This window comes from Rutilus rutilus (assembly GCF_951802725.1).
Source record: "Rutilus rutilus genome assembly, chromosome: 4".
Taxonomy (NCBI): Eukaryota; Metazoa; Chordata; class Actinopteri; order Cypriniformes; family Leuciscidae; genus Rutilus; species Rutilus rutilus.
This window is the reverse complement of record NC_140212.1, coordinates 49,447,823-49,466,038: the sequence shown is the minus strand read 5'-3', so window position 1 is coordinate 49,466,038 and position 18,216 is coordinate 49,447,823. Positions and strand designations below refer to the sequence as shown.

Below are 18,216 nucleotides of genomic sequence, written 5' to 3'. Positions count from 1 at the left end.
TGTAGGCAACACCGATTTTTGTTGTTGTTCTCTGTACTGACAGCACTCCAAATGTACAAAAAAATGAGCTCAATGTTAAAATTGACCGGAGTTCTCCTTTAATGACGCCATATACAGATGTCACTGGTTCTTCTTTTTGTTCATGAGGAGTTATGTCACCAAGGCCAGGCAAGGATGGAATTTCTTCAATTTGACTTTCTTTAGTTGTCAGAAAGAGTTCTCCATTAAATTCCCTGGTGCTCAAACAGGTGAACTGGTAGGATTTTCCATAAGGAAGTAATCCAATTTGAGCTTCCCAGACCTGCAGCCTTATTCTGCCCGTGACGTCCTCCACTTGAGCGCTCTGAGTTTCCAGCTGCCTCCCTTGGAACTCCACGCTTTCTGTTCCCACGGCCAGGTGCGCTATTCTTGCAGTGAGTACACCAACCTGACAAAATATAAAGAAGAAAAATCATTAATTAAAATAGCAGATCAAATACAGTAGGTATGAAGTATAATTTAAAATAATATGCATTATTTAAGAACTTACATTTTTTTGACCTCCTCTACGGTTTGTTTGCACGTGTTTGGAGGGTCTCTGAACCGGAAACTGTAGGTCGTTGACCACAGTCAGGTTGGTTCTGCGTCCGCATACAATGTCCAAGCCTTCACCTGAACGACCTAAGAAGAAGAGATAATACAATAAGACATACATATACTGTTTGTAGGAGAATAAGTAGCATACGTATATATCATAGAAAGTTGATTAAATAGGCTACTTACTTGGTTCTTTGGAGATTTCAATCAAATTAACCGCAGATTTGCAGTTTAAAAAAACAAACATTTCTTTTCTCTACGCAAAAAACGGCAACTTGATAGAAGTCATTGCGATCAACTTGTAATAATGCATTAAAATATCTAGGTTTTTTTAATGCTGATTGTTTAACTATAGAGACATTGTGCATGTATCCTGTTACACGTGTCATCGTCCAGTTTAGTTTTCTTTGGTCCGGATGCCATGATGAGCTGTCAGTAGCTGAATGTGATACAAGGTGAATTGTTGACTCTTTTATAGAGTAGCTGAGCTACTTCCTGAACTTCAGCCAGCTCTTTGTTTCCTGTCTGCCATTATTGGACAAACTGATTAATCCAGGTGTGCCTGAACTCAGTAACAATAATCAGACACACCTGGATGAATCAGTTTGTCCAATAATGGCAGACACACCTGGATTAATCAGTTTGTCCAATAATGGCAGATAGGAAACAAAGGCCGTTTCTCAATATGCGTTCTTGTCTGTACTTGTGTTCTTGTGGACTTGTGAAACGTCATCAGTCGCTGCCCAAGTACTGTTCCAATTCAAAGTTCACATCTAGCCAAGTCCAGTTCAAATCCCCGGATGTGTTCTTGATCCGCCCCTTTTACCGAGGATGCATCGAGAGGTGACTTGTGCGGACTTGAGACAGCCAGGTATCCCAGAATGCATCTCACACCAACCAGCAAGCGTCTATAGCAGAGGAGAAACCCCGCGGAATTTAAAAATACTGCTGTTATTGTGTCACGAAATGTAGTTTTAAGAGTGTTTCAGGCTAGAATGTAGTTGTTTAAAGCTCAAATCTTTAGTTTATTTATAAAGATAGCGCCTATTTGAAAATTTGATCTGACGTTTTCGGAGTTGTGAGAACCAGGCAATCGGACGCTCGGCGCTCGTACCCCGCTGAGAACAGCCTTTCCTCGGCTAGTGCTGCTGACGTTTGCCGCTGGCTCGGATGTCTCTAGTCTAGTGGGTTAACATGAGATATAAATCGTCTTGTGTAGGCTATATCTAACGGGCGATTTATTCATTTATTTATTTATTTGTCTCATTAATTTGTTCCCTGGCAAAACGTTTTGGCTGAGGGCAAAGTGAAGTTTCATATAGCTATATTTAGAACTTTAATGTTGTAGCCTAGAGAGCTGACTTATATGTTTGACTGAATCATTTGCTTTATTATTGTATAGCCTATTATACCTTTTAGGCTACTTATACTTTTATAATGGCTATTATTGGTCATTAAAACTGACATTTAACAAAAAAGGTATGTCATTTTATTTTATAGGACCTATATTTAAAACAAAATATTTTATTGTACATGTTGCCTACATTCTCTTCACTGTATGTACATATATAATAAAATAAAATGACACAACCCTGTCTCTTTTTGCTAAATGTCAGTTTCAATTATTAATATTATAATGTTTTGTATGTATATATTTTTACATGTCAGGGTTGTGTTTTATATTTCGTGTTGTTATAAATATATGAAGTGAAGATAATCAATTGCGTTGCCTGAACCACATTTGTGTGGCCATTAATATGTTTAAGATTTTTTTTTTATGAAAATGAAAAGAGGCAGAGTGGTGTTTTATAACATATTTTGTTTTATATGTAGCCTAAATATACAAAAAGAGATAACCGGAGTAGCCAGAGCGAGTTGAGTGACGCTATCAAGTACGCCGCTGTTCCATTTGCAGAATTATCGGACTTGCGTCCTCCCGTCCTCAGGAGTTCGTTCTCCTGAGTCGAACTTGTCAAGTCCGAACTACCAAGGACTCAAGTCCGAAGTTTGCGTACTTGGTATTGAGAAACGGCCAAAGAGCTGGCTGAAGAAAACATCTACAAAAGGGAAATGGGAGAAAGACCTAGACTGTACTTATGAGAAGGCAGATTGGTGTCATCTATTGGAACAAGCACAGACGGTGCTAACCTCCACAAAACACAGGCAAATTCAATTTAATATATTCCATAGGACATACTACACTCCTTACAGGTTACATAAAATTGACAGCAACATTTCCTCCAATGGCGCTTTTCCACTGCATGGTACGGTACGGTTCAGTACGGCACGGCACGCTTTGGCGCTTTTCCACTGCATGGTACGGTACGGTTCAGTACGGCACGGCACGCTTTGGCGCTTTTCCACTGCATGGTACGGTACGGCTCGGTTCGGTACGGCTCACTTATGGCGCATTTCCACTGCATGGTACGGTACGGTACGGCTCGCTTTAAATGGTACCACCTCTGTTGAGGTTCCAAGCGTACCGTACCGATACTAAAATGTGACGTGAAAACACTGCAGATCACTGATTGGTCAGACAGAATCGTCACTACCAGCGTCACTGTATTTGCGACACGAGACACTACACCCGCTAGATTTAAATAGCCAGACAACAGCCAACGCGGTAGCACCTGTTTTTAGAGTATTTACTTGACAAAAGAAGTAAAAAATTTAAAAAAGAAATGGCTGAATCGTGGTCAGTGGACGAGGTGCAGACGTTCCTCTCGTTGGTTGCCGAGGAGCGGATCCAGCGAGAGCTGGATGGGGCGACACGGAATGAAAAAGTGTTCCAAGAAGTAGCACAGCTCCTAGCCGCACACGGCTACCACCGGACCTACGATCAGTCCCACCCACTTTGAAGCGGTACTAACTGCAGTGGAAAAGCAACCGAGCTAAAGCGAACCGAACCGTGCCGTACCGAGTCGAGTCGTACCACGCAGTGGAAAAGCGAGCCGAACCGTGCCGAGCCGAGCCGAGCCGAGCCGTACCGAGCCGAACCGTGCCGTACCATGCAGTGGAAAAGCGCCACAAATGTCAGAGATGTAAAATGATTGATGGTGATCTTATACACATGTTATGGAGTTGTCAGAGATGTAAAATGATTGATGGTGATCTTATACACATGTTATGGAGTTGCCCAGTGATAGAAGAATTATGGAAACGTGTCATTGACTTAACATCAAGGGTAATAGGAAGTCAAATTGAACAGGACCCAAAACTATGGATCCTGGGGGACACAAGCTCTATTAATGTGAACTACTACAAAAAATACTTTATCTTACTTGCAAGCACTGCAGTAAAAAAATGTATTCTGATCAACTGGAAATCTGCAAATTCACCGCTAGTAAAACATTGGATAAATGAGCTTGTGTCTTACTGCACACCCGAAAAAATATTGTATAATGTGAGAGGGAAGCATGCAGCCTTTAGAGAAATCTGGGGCCCTTTCATAGACATTTTGCCTTCTCTAGACTTGACTGTCCATGTTAGTATGAGCCCTCCTGAACCGGCTTCAAATTAGCCCTCTGCAGATCTATCTTGTATAACTTCCTCATTGATGCATTTATTGTGAATAATGTGTAGATTTAAGTATGTGAGTATACAGATGGATATATGTATAAACTGTATAGACTGCTTAGATATATACATTATATATATATATATATATATATATACACACACACTCACCTAAAGGATTATTAGGAACACCATACTAATACTGTGTTTGACCCCCTTTCGCCTTCAGAACTGCCTTAATTCTACGTGGCATTGATTCAACAAGGTGCTGAAAGCATTCATTAGAAATGTTGGCCCATATTGATAGGATAGCATCTTGCAGTTGATGGAGATTTGTGGGATGCACATCCAGGGCAAGAAGCTCCCGTTCCACCACATCCCAAAGATGCTCTATTGGGTTGAGATCTGGTGACTGTGGGGGCCATTTTAGTACAGTGAACTCATTGTAATGTTCAAGAAACCAATTTGAAATGATTCGAGCTTTGTGACATGGTGCATTATCCTGCTGGAAGTAGCCATCAGAGGATGGGTACATGGTGGTCATAAAGGTCAGAAACATGGACATGGTCAGAAACAATGCTCAGGTAGGCCGTGGCATTAAAACGATGCCCAATTCATTCGATTCACATGACGTCACTGTAGCTTTGCGCCGCCATCTTTGCGACCGACGGTCTCAGTAATGCCTGCAATATGTTGTGCAGTTGGCTGCAACAACAGCCGAAAGTGAAACCCTGAACTGGTATTTTATTCTATACCAAAAGAAGAAAGAATCATTTATTTAAAAGACTTGAAGTCTCATGTTGGTTTGTGGTTAATTATATTTCCATTATACTCTCTCTCAGTGGCCAACATTATACAGACAGAAATCGACAGATAATGTTTTGTCTTCATTTTATTGCTGGATCTGTTTAAATGCACTTTATCATGGTAAGTTAGTAAGATTTGGAGTTGTTTTAAATATAACTGTCTCTACCTAAATCTAATAAATATTTTTCTGAAGTTCATAGAGATATTGTCTTCGTCACATGCGCTTTAGATGTTATTTTGTGTAAGTAATGTTAGCTCTGCAGACGATGCATAATCTCAGCCTTGAAATGCATATTAAAGGACTAGTTCTTCCAAAAATGATAATTCTGCCGTCATTTACTCACCTTCATGTGCAAATCCTTAAGTTTACTTTCCGTGGAAGACAAAGGGACATTTTTGAATATGTAGCCTAATGGAGACTCTTCTTGTCGATGTAATGAAAGTGAATGAGTAACGTTAGCCTACTGGGGGCTGTCACGCAAAAAATAATAATAATAGAAGACAAAAAAACATCACAAAAGTATAATAAAAGTGATCTAATACGACTCGTCCGTTATATTAATATGGTTATTTATTCATATGATAGCTTTATGTGACGAACAAACTGCAATTTAAGTCGTTAAAATCACTGAGTTTACCTCTTTATAGCTTAATTGCAGCCGAATCGTGAGTCAATCATTCAAAAAGATTCAACTCGAAAGATTCTTTCATTTCGATATTTGTGTGTATTAAACCTTCTTCTCTGTAATTGAACATCTCTTCTTTCGGGCAGATATGGCAGTCTTTTATGATATTTGGCTGATGTCTCTGGCTGTGCTGATGCTGGTGTCTCTCTGGACTCTGCCAGTGCCGCTGTTCGGATTAGATAGATTCATTCATGCCAGCCAAACAGCTGCAGATTCATAGATTCATTCATGACATCGCCTCGACACTCATGAACGCGCGCCATGAAGCTCGACTATGACTTAAGTATTTCTATCATGAAAGGCCAATTGGGGCAAGCCTGGGGCAGATAATAATGGACTAAAGAAAACTGGGGGTAACAAATAAGGATCGGAGCCTAAAATAGAAATTTTCTCCAGGTATCTCTGTCTCTCTCTCTCTCATTCAAATGGGCAGTTTGGGCGGCCATACCGGGCGAGTCGGTCTCAAATATGGCGGCGTTCTATTTGTAGTGACGTAGGTGGCATCTATGAATTGGCACTAAGGGGCCTAAAGTGTGCCAAGAAAACATCCCCCACACCATTACACCACCACCACCAGCCTGCACAGTGGTAACAAGGCATGATGGATCCATGTTCTCATTCTGTTTATGCCAAATTCTGACTCTACCATCTTAATGTTTCAACAGAAATCGAGACTCATCAGACCTGGCAACATTTTTCCAGTCTTCAACTGTCCAATTTTGGTGAGCTCGTGCAAATTGTAGCCTCTTTTTCCTATTTGTAGTGGAGATGAGTGGTACCCGGTGGGGTCTTCTGCTGTTGTAGCCCATCCGCCTCAAGGTTGTGCGTGTTGTGGCTTCACAAATGCTTTGCTGCATACCCCGGTTGTAACGAGTGGTTATTTCAGTCAAAGTTGCTCTTCTATCAGCTTGAATCAGTCGGCCCATTCTCCTCTGACCTCTAGCATCAACAAGGCATTTTCGCCCACAGGACTGCCGCATACTGGATGTTTTTCCCTTTTCACACCATTCTTTGTAAACCCTAGAAATGGTTGTGCGTGAAAATCCCAGTAATTGAGCAGATTGTGAAATACTCAGACCGCCCGTCTGGCACCAACAACCATGCCACGCTCAAAATTGCTTAAATCACCTTTCTTTCCCATTCTGACATTCAGTTTGGAGTTCAGGAGATTGTCTTGACCAGGACCACACCCCTAAATGCATTGAAGCAACTGCCATGTGATTGGTTGATTAGATAATTGCATTAATGAGAAATTGAACAGGTGTTCCTAATAATCCTTTAGGTGAGTGTGTGTGTGTATATATATATATATATATATGGCCAAAAGTTTGTACACACCTTCTCATTCAATGCGTTTCCTTTATTTTCATGACTATTTACATTGTAGATTCTCTGAAGGCATCAAAACTATGAATGAACACATGTGAAATTATGTACTTAACAAAAAAGTGTGAAATAACTGAAAACATGTCTTATATTCTAGTTTCTTCAAAGTAGCCACCCTTTGCTCTGATTACTGCTTTGCACACTCTTGGCATTCTCTTGATGAGCTTCAAGAGGTAGTCACCTGAAATGGTTTTCCAGCAGTCTTGAAGGAGTTCCCAGAGATGCTTAGCACTTGTTGGCCCTTTTGCCTTCACTCTGCGGTCCAGCTCACCCCAAACCATCTCGATTGGGTTCAGGTCCGTGACTGTGGAGGCCAGGTCATCTGGCGCAGCACTCCATCACTCTCCTTCTTGGTCAAATAGCCTTTACACAGCCATTGTCCTGTTGAAAAATAAACGATGGTCCAACTAAACGCAAACCAGATGGGATGGCGTGTCGCTGCAGGATGCTGTGGTAGCCATCCTGGTTCAGTATGCCTTCAGTTTTGAATAAATCCCCAACAGTGTCACCAGCAAAGCACCCCCACACCATCACACCTCCTCCTCCATGCTTCACGGTGGGAACCAGGCATGTAGAATCCATCCGTTCACCTTTTCTGCGTCGCACAAAGACACGGCGGTTGGAACCAAAGATCTCAAATTTGGATTCATCAGACCAAAGCACAGATTTCTCTCCTTAGCAGTGGCTTCCTAGCAGCTATTTGACCATGAAGGCCTGATTCGCGCAGTCTCCTCTTAACAGTTGTTCTAGAGATGTGTCTGCTGCTAGAACTCTGTGTGGCATTTATCTGGTCTCTAATCTGAGCTGCTGTTAACTTGCGATTTCTGAGGCTGGTGACTCGGATGAACTTATCCTCAGCAGCAGAGGTGTCTTCCTTTCCTGGGGCGGTCCTCATGTGAGCCAGTTTCGTTGACTGACTGACCTTTATTTCTTAAAGTAATGATGGCCACTCGTTTCTCTTTACTTAGCTGATTGGTTCTTCCCATAATATGAATTCTAACAGTTGTCCAATAGGGCTGTCGGCTGTATATCAACCTGACCTCTGCACAACACAACTGATGGTCCCAACCCCATTAATAAGGCAAAAAATTCCACTAATTAACCCTGACAAGGCACACCTGTGAAGTGAAAACCATTTCAGGTGACTACCTCTTGAAGCTCATTGAGAGAACACCAAGGGTTTGCAGTGCTATCAAAAAAGCAAAGGGTGGCTACTTTGAGGAATCTAAAATATAAGATCTATTTAAGAGTTATTTCACACTTTTTACACACTGGGTTGACAGTAAGTCAACTGTCTGTCGTGACTTGTCCAAAACAAAATATCTGCGGTAAATAATTATAATAATAATAGTGTCATTTTGCACAAAGCATTCTTTAATATTTATAACCATAGCAAAAATATTTAGTTGTCATGAAGATCATTCTTTACGTGTATTTTAAACATGCATGGGCGCTTGACGTCACTCGCACAGTCATGGTGATTGCAGTCGCGGATCGGCTGAGTGGTGGCAACCGCAATAAGGCCAAGTCACTTTGCCACCTGCAGGCAGGCATCTATACATACAACTTTGTTAAGCTCGTTTACATAGACCGTATATAAAGCTCGTTTACCAATGGCGGGTAACAGAAAATGCCAGCCAAAATATTTTTCTACCGGCCAACATAATTTTTAAGATGTAGACCTGTGTTTACTTGGGTTGATGGGATGGGTAGCCTTCATGCACAACGTCTTGTTAGCAACATTGAGTCTAAAATTCATTTTACTGGCTTGGCTATTTCAAATGTTTACCAGCATTGACGGTTAAACTCTGGGCGCTCGGCTCAGATGCGTTTACCAGTATGAAGCCGATTTCAACAGTTGCTGCTGCAAGCGTCATCACTGAGTGACGTGTGCACAACTTTCGGTGAGATAAAACTCAACGCCTGACTTAAAATCATCCCTTTTTGATCCTGCGCCATTACGGTGAACTTGAGGTAAGTCTTGTTCAATTTCCTTAAAAAGCATCGACATTTCACGCCGAGCATAGTTTCAATCGAGTTCCCTTATCCTATATTTAACTAACTCTACATATTTCGAACTGTTGCTGATTAAATGTTGATTATTATCGATCCGTTTAAACTTTGTTCATTTGACAGTGCTTCCCTAGATGAAACGAAAAGAAAGAATTCAGAACTCTAATTCAATTAAGAATTATTAATTAGGACAACAACATCAAATTCTTGTCTGAGTAAAGTAGTGCAAATGGGGGTAGCTGCTAATATGAAAGCTACTTTTATGGCGCGAACGAAGCTAACATTGACTAACGTTAGCTGGGCTGTTAGCTCATATTTGTGAAACGAAAAGAAAGAATTCAGAACTCGAATTCAATAAAAAATATTAATTAGGACAACAACATCAAATTCTTGTCTGAGTAAAGTAGCAGCTAACGTTAGTGCAAATGGGGGTAATATGAAAGCTTATTTTATGGCGCGAATGAAGACTAGCTGGGCTGTTAGCTCATATTTGCGAAACGAAAAGAAAGATTTCAGATCTCGAATTCAATTAAGAATGATTAATTAGGACAACAACATCAAATTCTTGTCTGAGTAAAGTAGTGCAAATAGGGGTAATATGAAAGCTACTTTTATGGTGCGAACGAAGCTAACATTCTAGCTGGGCTGTTAGCTCATATTTTCGTTCTGCTAGCTTTGCAAAGAATTAGTCGCTAGGCTAGACACCATTTTTATTGAATGCAATTTACGTGAATAATATTTACGAGCACAGTCTTTGATCTGAGGAAGAAAATAAAGGGGAACAAATGTTAGCTTAGGCCAATTCATACTGCACAGACAAACGTCAACAAACGCGTTTTGTCCTAAAGTATGTACACATTTTGATCCTGTAAGAAAATATTTATTTTACTTATGTAAATAGAGGAATGATGTGGGACTTTGGTCTGCTGAAAGCTGGGTCATTAGCTGTGTCCCAAAGTGAAGGCTGCGTCCTTCGAAGGACACGTCCTTCTAAGGACCCAGCCTACCCAGCCTTCCCAGCCGTCGAAGGACCCAGCCTACCCAGCCTTCCCAGCCGTAGAAGGACGCTCTGAGTCTAGCCTTCGTTGGATTGTAATTGCCACCAGGTGTTCCCCATTATGCTGTCGCCTAGCAACGCTGCGATAGGAGAGCTGCCATCATACAAGGCATCAATTACAAATAAAAATGGAGCAAGAGCAAGACTACATAATTTTATTTTTCTTATTTTATGTTTTACTGGAGGAGATGATGGGGATGTTTCATCCCAGTCGGCGCCGCCGGGTGATGTATCTCCGGCTTTGTCAAGACCGTGGCCAGGTAAAGTAAACTGGTTTGCTGCATCCTAATTCAGAAGTTGCGTCCTTAATTGCTGGAGTACACAAGTTGAGACTGTACTTGAGTCATGTTATGATAGGCTACTTATGAAAATACAAAATACACATAAAGCTGTTCAAATGTTTAGTTATAGGCTAAGTTACCTTACGAAGATGCGATTTTTATGTAGTTTTATTCTCTTGATCATGGTGATCTTATTCAGGCATGTTTCAGCGTGCTTTCTTTTAACGCAGTCGAAGCATAAAACGCAAAACAATAAATAAACAGTGAAATATACTTCTTAAATAAATACAGTGAAATATACCTCTTTAATATATATAGGTAGGCTACTCCCGCTCGCCTTCGGATGCAGCCTTTTATATGGCATGATGCATCTGTATAGCAACATTTCCTTAAAATTGTGCTCGTTTCATTTTCAAAATAACCTGTGGTTGACTGTAAGCAAGTACATTCGTTAAGTATTCACATACAAATGTGAAGTAATGAGGGTTTTTTTCTCTTTCACAGGACAGCAACACTACAAAACCATGGTATTTTACAATATGATAACTTGTTCTATAGTAAACTATTCAACAGTAAATTAAAATATAACTACCTTCAACATATTCAGAATTAAAATGCAACATACACATAGCCAAGCAGTAATATGAATGTAACAAAATATCTAAAAACCCTGACAAACAGTTTTTTATGCAGAATACTTAACTGTTCTTTTACTCTTCATATCTTAAGTAAATTAAATACAAGTATGCAAGATAACACTTGTACATAAGTAAGGTTTTAAATATAACTACTAAAATTTCCCCAATGTGCCATTAATACTTACTAAAAGTATTTTAAGTATCACTATATCTTCCAACAATTACTTTGTCACAACTTTAAACAATCTCTCTTTGTTTGTTTCCCTAAATCAGACCAGACCCCTGTACTGCAGGATAAACCTGAGTGTGCCAGTGCTGGACGGGTTCTTTAATGACCGTGACACACGACCTGATTTTCGGCTGAGCAGGGAGGCCCTGTGAGTGCTGCTGGACCTGTTGAGAAGTGACCGGCAACACGGATGGGGTTCCACAATAGAGACCCTGGTATTTCTTTTCTGGCTGGCGTGTGGTACATCCTATAGGGTCGTCTCCAGAGCATTTGATATGCCTCGTTCCACTGTCCACCGCATTGTCCACCGGGTCGCTGAGGAGGTGGTGGCCATCTGCCACCAGGTCATTCGGTTCCCCAACACCCCAGAAGACCTGGAGGCAGTTTGCCGTGGCTTTGCAGGGCTGGCCAGACACAGAGCTTTCTTGAAAGCTGCTGGAGCAATCGACGGCTGCCATGTCCGCATCAAGCCTCCAAGCGGCCCTGATGGTCAATGCTACAGGAACAGGAAACTGTTCCCGTCCATCATCCTCCAGGCTGTTTGTGACCATCAGGGCCGCTTCATTGACACCTACGTGGGCTGGCCGGGGTCAGTGCATGACGCACGGGTGCTCCGGTACAGCCCACTGTACAGGAGGTCAATGTACCCTCCTCCAGGGCACTTCATCCTCGCAGACGGAGGGTACCCGTGTCTCCAACACCCACTCCCCCTCATCACTCCCTACAAGAGGCCAGTACGAGGTGTGGGAGCCCAGCGCTTTAATCTCCATCATTCCAGGGCACGCTCCATTATAGAGCGTGCTTTTGGGATGATGAAGACCAGGTTCCGATCCATCTTCCTGAAAGCGCTGGAGGTGCACCACACCTTTGTACCTCATGTAAGTTAAATGAAAAATACATTTGCAAAAAACATAATTAACTTCTTTCTTCCAGACCATATCATTTTTTTTTTCTTTTTTTTTTTCAGGTCATCACAGCCTGTGCCATCCTCCACAACATCTGCCTTGGGGTTGGTGACATCATGGCCCCGGAGGATGATGCGGAGGATGAGGGGGAGCATGTTTTGGAGACGGTCAGTGGGGCTCCCTGGCGTGACCAGCTGTCTGCAGAGGTGTCTGCCCTGGAGGAGGTTCCCATTGACCATGATTACTGGTAACAGGCAAGTCAGAGAAGTTTAAAGCTATAATGGCCAAAACCAAAAATTTATTTACATAGAATGGGTTTACATGTTGAAATTTTTGATGCTTTGATTTGAGGATGAGAATTTATTTTATTCTTCCCTCTTTTTGAAATGATTCAGTGACATGGCAGCCGTCAATTGAGTCAGCCCTGCAAACCTGTTGTTAGACAATGCAGTGGACAGTGGAAATTATGCAGTCAAACACTCTGGAGACCATCCTAGATGATGTCCCACCCACCGGCAGAGAGGCCTTACCAGCGTCTCTATTGTGGAGCCCACCGGGGTCCAGCGGCACCACCAGGGTCTCCCTGCTCAGCTGAAATCTTAATTTATGTACTGTTCATTTATGTACTGTTCATTTAAATTATGTTGTCAGATGATATTTAAGTTATGTTGTAAATGGTTATTTATTATTTATAAAACGTTATTTATCTATATAATTATTTATTTTTTCCAAATGTTATTATTGTATAAAATATTGCCTGTCATTAAAAAAAATAAGCAATGTCAAGAACAGTTCCTTTTTATTTCATATCCCAACACATCAAGTTACTTAAATAAACAATGCACAGAAATGGAACAAAAGTAATGTTTATTATTCATTTTAAATAAACTGTACACAAGTTTGGAAAAAAATAGATAATTTAATATAACTTAGATTACAAAAATAAACTGTACAAAACTTAAGTTTCCTCTTTACATTTAATTTAAATTAAAATTCCTCATTTATATATACATAAAAAAAAAAAAAAGCTATTTCTCCACCATGCGCTCAAGAAGCGCAAACAGCCTGTCCATCCGGTCCCTGCTCTCTCGAGCTCTCCTCTCCTCTGCCTCCCTTTGCAGAGCCATGTCCTCTCTAATGAGGTCCAGCATCTCCTCCTCATAGTCCCGCTTTCTCCGTGCTCGTTGTGGTGCAGGTGCGGGTGCTGCTGCTGCTGGTGGTGGTGCGGGTGCTGCTGCTGGTGGTGGTGCTGGCTCCTCCTCACTGTGGCCACCCACTGCTGAACTTGGCCCTGGTGTGTCCTCACGGATTGAGGCAATAAGGACAGGGGGATTGGTAGAATGCCTCTGCTCCAACACCTCATCCATGAGGACAAACCAGGGCCACGTTTCAGCAGTGGGTTTCCCACCCACTCCCTCTCCTGTCCCAGGATACTTGCAATCCTAAGGCAGAACAAATTAACCATGGCTTGTTAACAACAACAGCACAATATATTTCAGAAAAGATGTGTGTATTAACTTTCTTACTTTGTATTTTGTTTTTAAGTTGTCCCATTTTTTTTTTGCCTGCATGGGGGTTACCTTCGCCTGCAGGCCCATTTTCTCCAGAATTGCTCTAAAAAAGCAGAAAAGGGTACTTATGAAACATTATAACACAGGGGTGCAAATGAAATATTAACATTAGTGCATTGTTAAAACTGAAAAAAGACACATCAGGACATGCATTCAAAATAGTTTAGAAATCATATTTCTGGATACTCAAATGTGGTTAAAACCTTTGTAAACATAACTTGCATGACAGCACTACAAAAACACATAAAAGTGAAAACCATTGCATCATCTACTGCTTTTCTTATTGTTGTGGGTTTTCTAGGGTGAATGATATTTATTATAATACACAAGTGAGACAGATTACTGCAAATTTTACAAGTAGGTGTTGTCTTACCTCCAAGCCACGCTGGCGGAGTTTTTCACCCCGGTGAATAAATGGTCGTTTTCAGACCGCAGTTTAATAAACTGAGCGGTCTGCTCCTTGCTCCCTGAAAATTATTAAAGTAATTAGCACACGTTTTGCGTCTAACCACCTGACAAATAAAGCCACCCAATGGTAACAAATGAGTTAAGATGAAGTTTATAAGAAATAAAAACGTGTGGCTTTTGACTGTGGTTTCGCTAGCTATTTAAGTAAATGAAAACATAATACTTACATTTAAAAGTGAATTTTCCCTCACCGGCCGAACTCGAGGACGCCATTTTTTCAAATGAAAATGCTTTCGTCACCGGCGCGCAATGACTTATGGGGTAGGATAGGCCACTAAGGATCCGTTTTTGTATCCTTCCTTTCACGGGGAAAGAAGGGTGCATTTGGCGTCGCTTTTAGCCTTCGTCACGCCGTGATGACGCAACTGGCCTTCGAATACGGCCTTCGAGGATGCATAACTGAATTGGGACAGCCTTCATCGAGCCGCGGTGACGCAACCGGCCTTCAAATGCGACCTTCCAAGGATGCAGCCTTTGAATTGGGACGTCCTTCGTCGCGCCGCTGTGACGTTTCGTCTCGCCGCGGTGACGCAATCGGCCTTCAAATATGGCCATCCGGTCTTCAAATACGGCCTTCGAAGGACGCAGCCTTCACTTTGGGACACAGCTATTGTCTGTGGCTGAGTGAGATCGGGACTCTTATTATGAAAATGAACTGAGGACTCTTATAGAGGAGCAGCTGCGCCGGCGACCTCACAGTTGCTGGGGATTATGATTACGCTGACACGTTTGCTCCTGTTTTTACAGGTATACAACAACTTAATATGCACGAGTCCTGTAATTCCGATGTATATGTTAGGGATGGGCAAATGAAGCCTCATGAATCACTGAGGCTTTCCCCTGACTGTTCCGGGAAAAGATTCAAAGCTTGGAGAGTGTCGAGAACTGGTCGAGAACAGCGCCATCTTGTGCTTATTTAAAATAAAGCAGCCAGAAGGCTGTGTTAGAAGCTCTGGCAGATGAAGCAACCACAACACACTCCATAGTTTCAATGTTATGTGTACAAATAAAAGCCTTACATGTTTGTGTTTGATATGTTCATTAAATAAATTAATTTTCCCATTAAAGTGTGACAATAAAATATAATATAAGCTTATATGATTCAACAAGATTTAATGTAGGCCTACTCTCTTTCTCTCTCTCTACATACACACACACACACACACACACACACAATGAATAAGGACATTGTCTGATAGGATCATCTGTTATTAATTGTGCTTATGACACTTGTTACTGATAGTGCTTATGTAACTGTAGGAATGACAGAAAGGTGATGACGTTTTTAATTATTTTTATTAAGAAATAAAAGTTGTTTCACAGTTTTGGGGCTGAGTCTATTTCTCCTCTTGGACAGTACTTCCCCAGCTTTAGAGAACACTCTTTCACATGGTACAGAGGAGGCCGGTGTACAAAGGAACTGTAATGCCAATGTATATAGGTGGGGGTAGACATGTTTCTGCATTCTCCAGTATTCAAGTGGATCTTGAGTTCTTTGTATGTTTGTCTCTGAAAGGTATTTATCCACTTCTATGATTGCATCAGAAGTGGCATTTGAGCTTTGTTTGTGTTGGTCCACAGCACTGTCCAACAGAAGCCAAAGGTTTCCACCTTAGAAGTGTGAGGAGAAATTGTATATATAACACACATCAACGGTCAACAATTATAAAATACAATAATAAAAAATAAAATAATAATAAATAAATACTTGAGCTTGGTGTGGGCTGTTGGGTTGATGATGGCGCTTCTGTCGACTGAGTGCTTGATGATGTGGATGGTCTTGATGTGGATGGTCTTTCACCCTCGGCCCTGATGACATTGCCACATTCTGTTTTTAGCCGTTTGACAGCCTCGGTCATTTTAGTTTGGTTAAGGAAACCCAACTTTTTAAACCTTGGGTCCAGCAGAGTTGCCATGGTCATTATGCTGAGTGACTCCATATTCCAGAGATGTTCTCTCAGACGCCTGATGAGGTTCTCAGTTAATTCTTTTGTGATTGGCATGGTTAACCTATGAAATACAAAATGATTTACTCCATGCAATAATAAAATAATAATCAAAAACTAGTATTCTACATAAATAAAAATAAATACCTTAGTTGTTCAACCTGTAATGAATGGTGAATCATTTTTAGCAAAGGAATTACTTTGGAGCCAGACACACGTTTTTCCTCGGACAGCTCTACTGTGGCCTGGTGGAATGGGGCGAGAACACACAGAATTTGCTGTATGGCTTCATAGTCCTGTGCATGAAGTGGAGCAATATCAGTTTTCAGTGAGGCAAGGGATGCTCCAACAGTTTGCCTTTCCCCATGCAGCCGTTCAAGCATGTGAAAAGTGCTGTTCCAGCGTGTTTCCACTTCATTCACTAGTTTCAGAGCTGGCCTGTTCATCTTTTGCTGTACCTGGGTCAACATTTCTTTGGCAGAGGTGCTGCTTCGAAAATAGGTGACTACTTTCTTTGCTTTGTTTCGAATGTCACACAGAGCTGGTACCTGATCAAAAGACTTCTTAACCATGGTGTTAAGTGCATGTGCAATGCAAACTGAATGTCTCACTTGCAGAAGTCTTGCACAAGCGATCATGTTTGCTGCTGCATCTGTGACAAGACACTTGACTTTGTCCTTGATTGCCCACTCCATCATGACATTCGTTTTCACCAGGGCCATATTTTCCGCTGTGTGCCTGTTTGGGAACTTCTCAACATCCAACAAACACTGTATTCAGCTTATAACTGTCATCAATATAGTGGCAGGTTATTGCAAGATATGCATCCATGTTGATAGAAGTCCACATGTCCGATGTTATAGACACAGCAGTTGCTTTTTCCATGTTTGCCTTGGCTGTCCTCTTTGCTTCTTCATATTTTGAAGCCACCATTTTCTTTAAAGCCTTTTTGAGTTCACAAAACATTTATAGTACAATTATATTATTATACAGATTTATTATATAGAGTATACATCAAAATCAACCTCTGCTACTCACCTGTCTGGTTGGGATTATATAGGAAGGATCAAGGACATGGATGAGGCCCTTGAAACCCTCATCCTCAACCACTGTAAATGGCTGCGAGTCTTTTATGACCATGTTGACCAATGCTTCATCAACCATTTGCTTGCGAGATGCTATAATGAAAGAAGTAATATATATTATACATACATTAATTGAAATCATGATAATGCATTCACAATTATGAATAAAAATCATGAAGCAACAGTCCTACTTTGTGTGCTTGGATTGTTGTGGGGCTGTGCAGTCTCATGTAAAGCTCTGAAATGCCTTAGCATGGATGATGTGTTGTTTCCATAGACAAGCTGTTTGTCACACACCAAGCATCTCACCTTCTAAAAAAAGTTACGAAAGTAAGAAATAACATACAACAATATAATAAGAATTTTTTTTTTTTTTTACATTTATATTTAAATAATATATGCATACATTGGAAGCTATAAGCTCAAAATATTCCCAGATAGGGGAAGTCTTCCTTTTTTTGGCTGTTGCCATTGCTCTAAATACAAACCCTTCACCAAACACCAACACCCTATCCCCTAATCCCACCCTAAACCCAAATACCAACACCAAATTACCTAAAATCACCAAAAAGTGCAAAGATTTTACAAAAGCAAAAAGACACAACAACAAAAAATAATAGTCTAAGAAGTAGTGAAAAATAAATGTTGCTAATTTACTCGTAATATATTGATTAACTTTCACAGTACAGTACTCTCCTCACAAACCCATCAGCCAGACTGAGGCAACAATGACTCGTTAAATACGATTTGGAGTTCGAGCCTTCTGACACCCAAAGCGAAACGCGCACGTGACTGGAGAGAAAGTGAGGCTTCGTTTGTCATCGATCACGTGACTCTAGTAAACCGATACACGCCCCGAAACGGGGCTTCACTAGAAATTGTGTCGCTTATGTGATACGCGCATCGAAGCTTCAGTGTCATATGTAACATCACTAGTATATGTTCATGCTGCGAATATTTTGTGTATTAATGTTCTGGGTTGTGAAGATCTATGTCTGCCATTTTGTGAACGCTGTGACATGACGTCGTGAAATGCATTTAATGGCCTTTTG

The 18,216-nt window shown here is 41.1% G+C and overlaps 3 protein-coding genes across 4 annotated transcripts in view; 1 reads left to right on the top strand and 2 right to left on the bottom strand.

Annotated features, from left to right (window-relative positions):
- Nucleotides 1–551: 551 nt before the first annotated feature.
- Nucleotides 552–18,216, bottom strand: part of LOC311289572 (period circadian protein homolog 3-like) — a 293,734-nt gene continuing 276,069 nt past the window's right edge. Inside the window, exon 3 of the mRNA XM_084407686.1 lies at nt 552–660. Coding sequence (XP_084263812.1) covers nt 610–660 — 51 coding nt within the window. The 3' untranslated portion in view covers nt 552–609. The remainder of the gene's footprint in view (nt 661–18,216) is intronic.
- Nucleotides 9,933–13,246, top strand: LOC311288723 (putative nuclease HARBI1). Of its 2 annotated transcripts, XM_084406254.1 has the most exons (5): nt 9,933–10,301; nt 10,827–10,849; nt 11,234–12,067; nt 12,157–12,348; nt 12,490–13,246. In XM_084406254.1, exons 3-4 carry the CDS (start codon nt 11,465–11,467, stop codon nt 12,343–12,345), a joined length of 792 nt encoding a protein of 263 aa, XP_084262380.1. In that variant the 5' UTR covers nt 9,933–10,301; nt 10,827–10,849; nt 11,234–11,464; the 3' UTR covers nt 12,346–12,348; nt 12,490–13,246. The 2 variants fall into 2 exon arrangements, with proteins under 2 accessions (XP_084262380.1, XP_084262381.1); XM_084406255.1 differs by lacking the exon at nt 10,827–10,849.
- On the bottom strand, nt 13,785–17,682 carry LOC311289096 (E3 SUMO-protein ligase ZBED1-like; the record flags this gene model as incomplete). Its single annotated transcript, XM_084406854.1, has 5 exons — nt 17,118–17,682; nt 16,227–17,024; nt 15,842–16,143; nt 15,455–15,744; nt 13,785–13,790 (listed from the first exon to the last, which is right to left on the bottom strand). The coding sequence occupies exons 2-5, from the start codon at nt 16,799–16,801 to the stop codon at nt 13,785–13,787; spliced, it is 1,173 nt and encodes a 390-aa protein (XP_084262980.1). The 5' UTR covers nt 16,802–17,024; nt 17,118–17,682.

What these genes read in the sequence shown, in the direction of transcription:
- LOC311288723 (XM_084406255.1), top strand. Translation starts at nt 11,465, where the DNA reads ATGCCTCGTTCCACTGTCCACCGCATTGTCCACCGGGTCGCTGAGGAG. An exon ending in ACCACACCTTTGTACCTCAT is followed by an intron (nt 12,068 to 12,156) that starts GTAAGTTAAATG and finishes TTTTTTTTTCAG; the next exon opens with GTCATCACAGCCTGTGCCAT.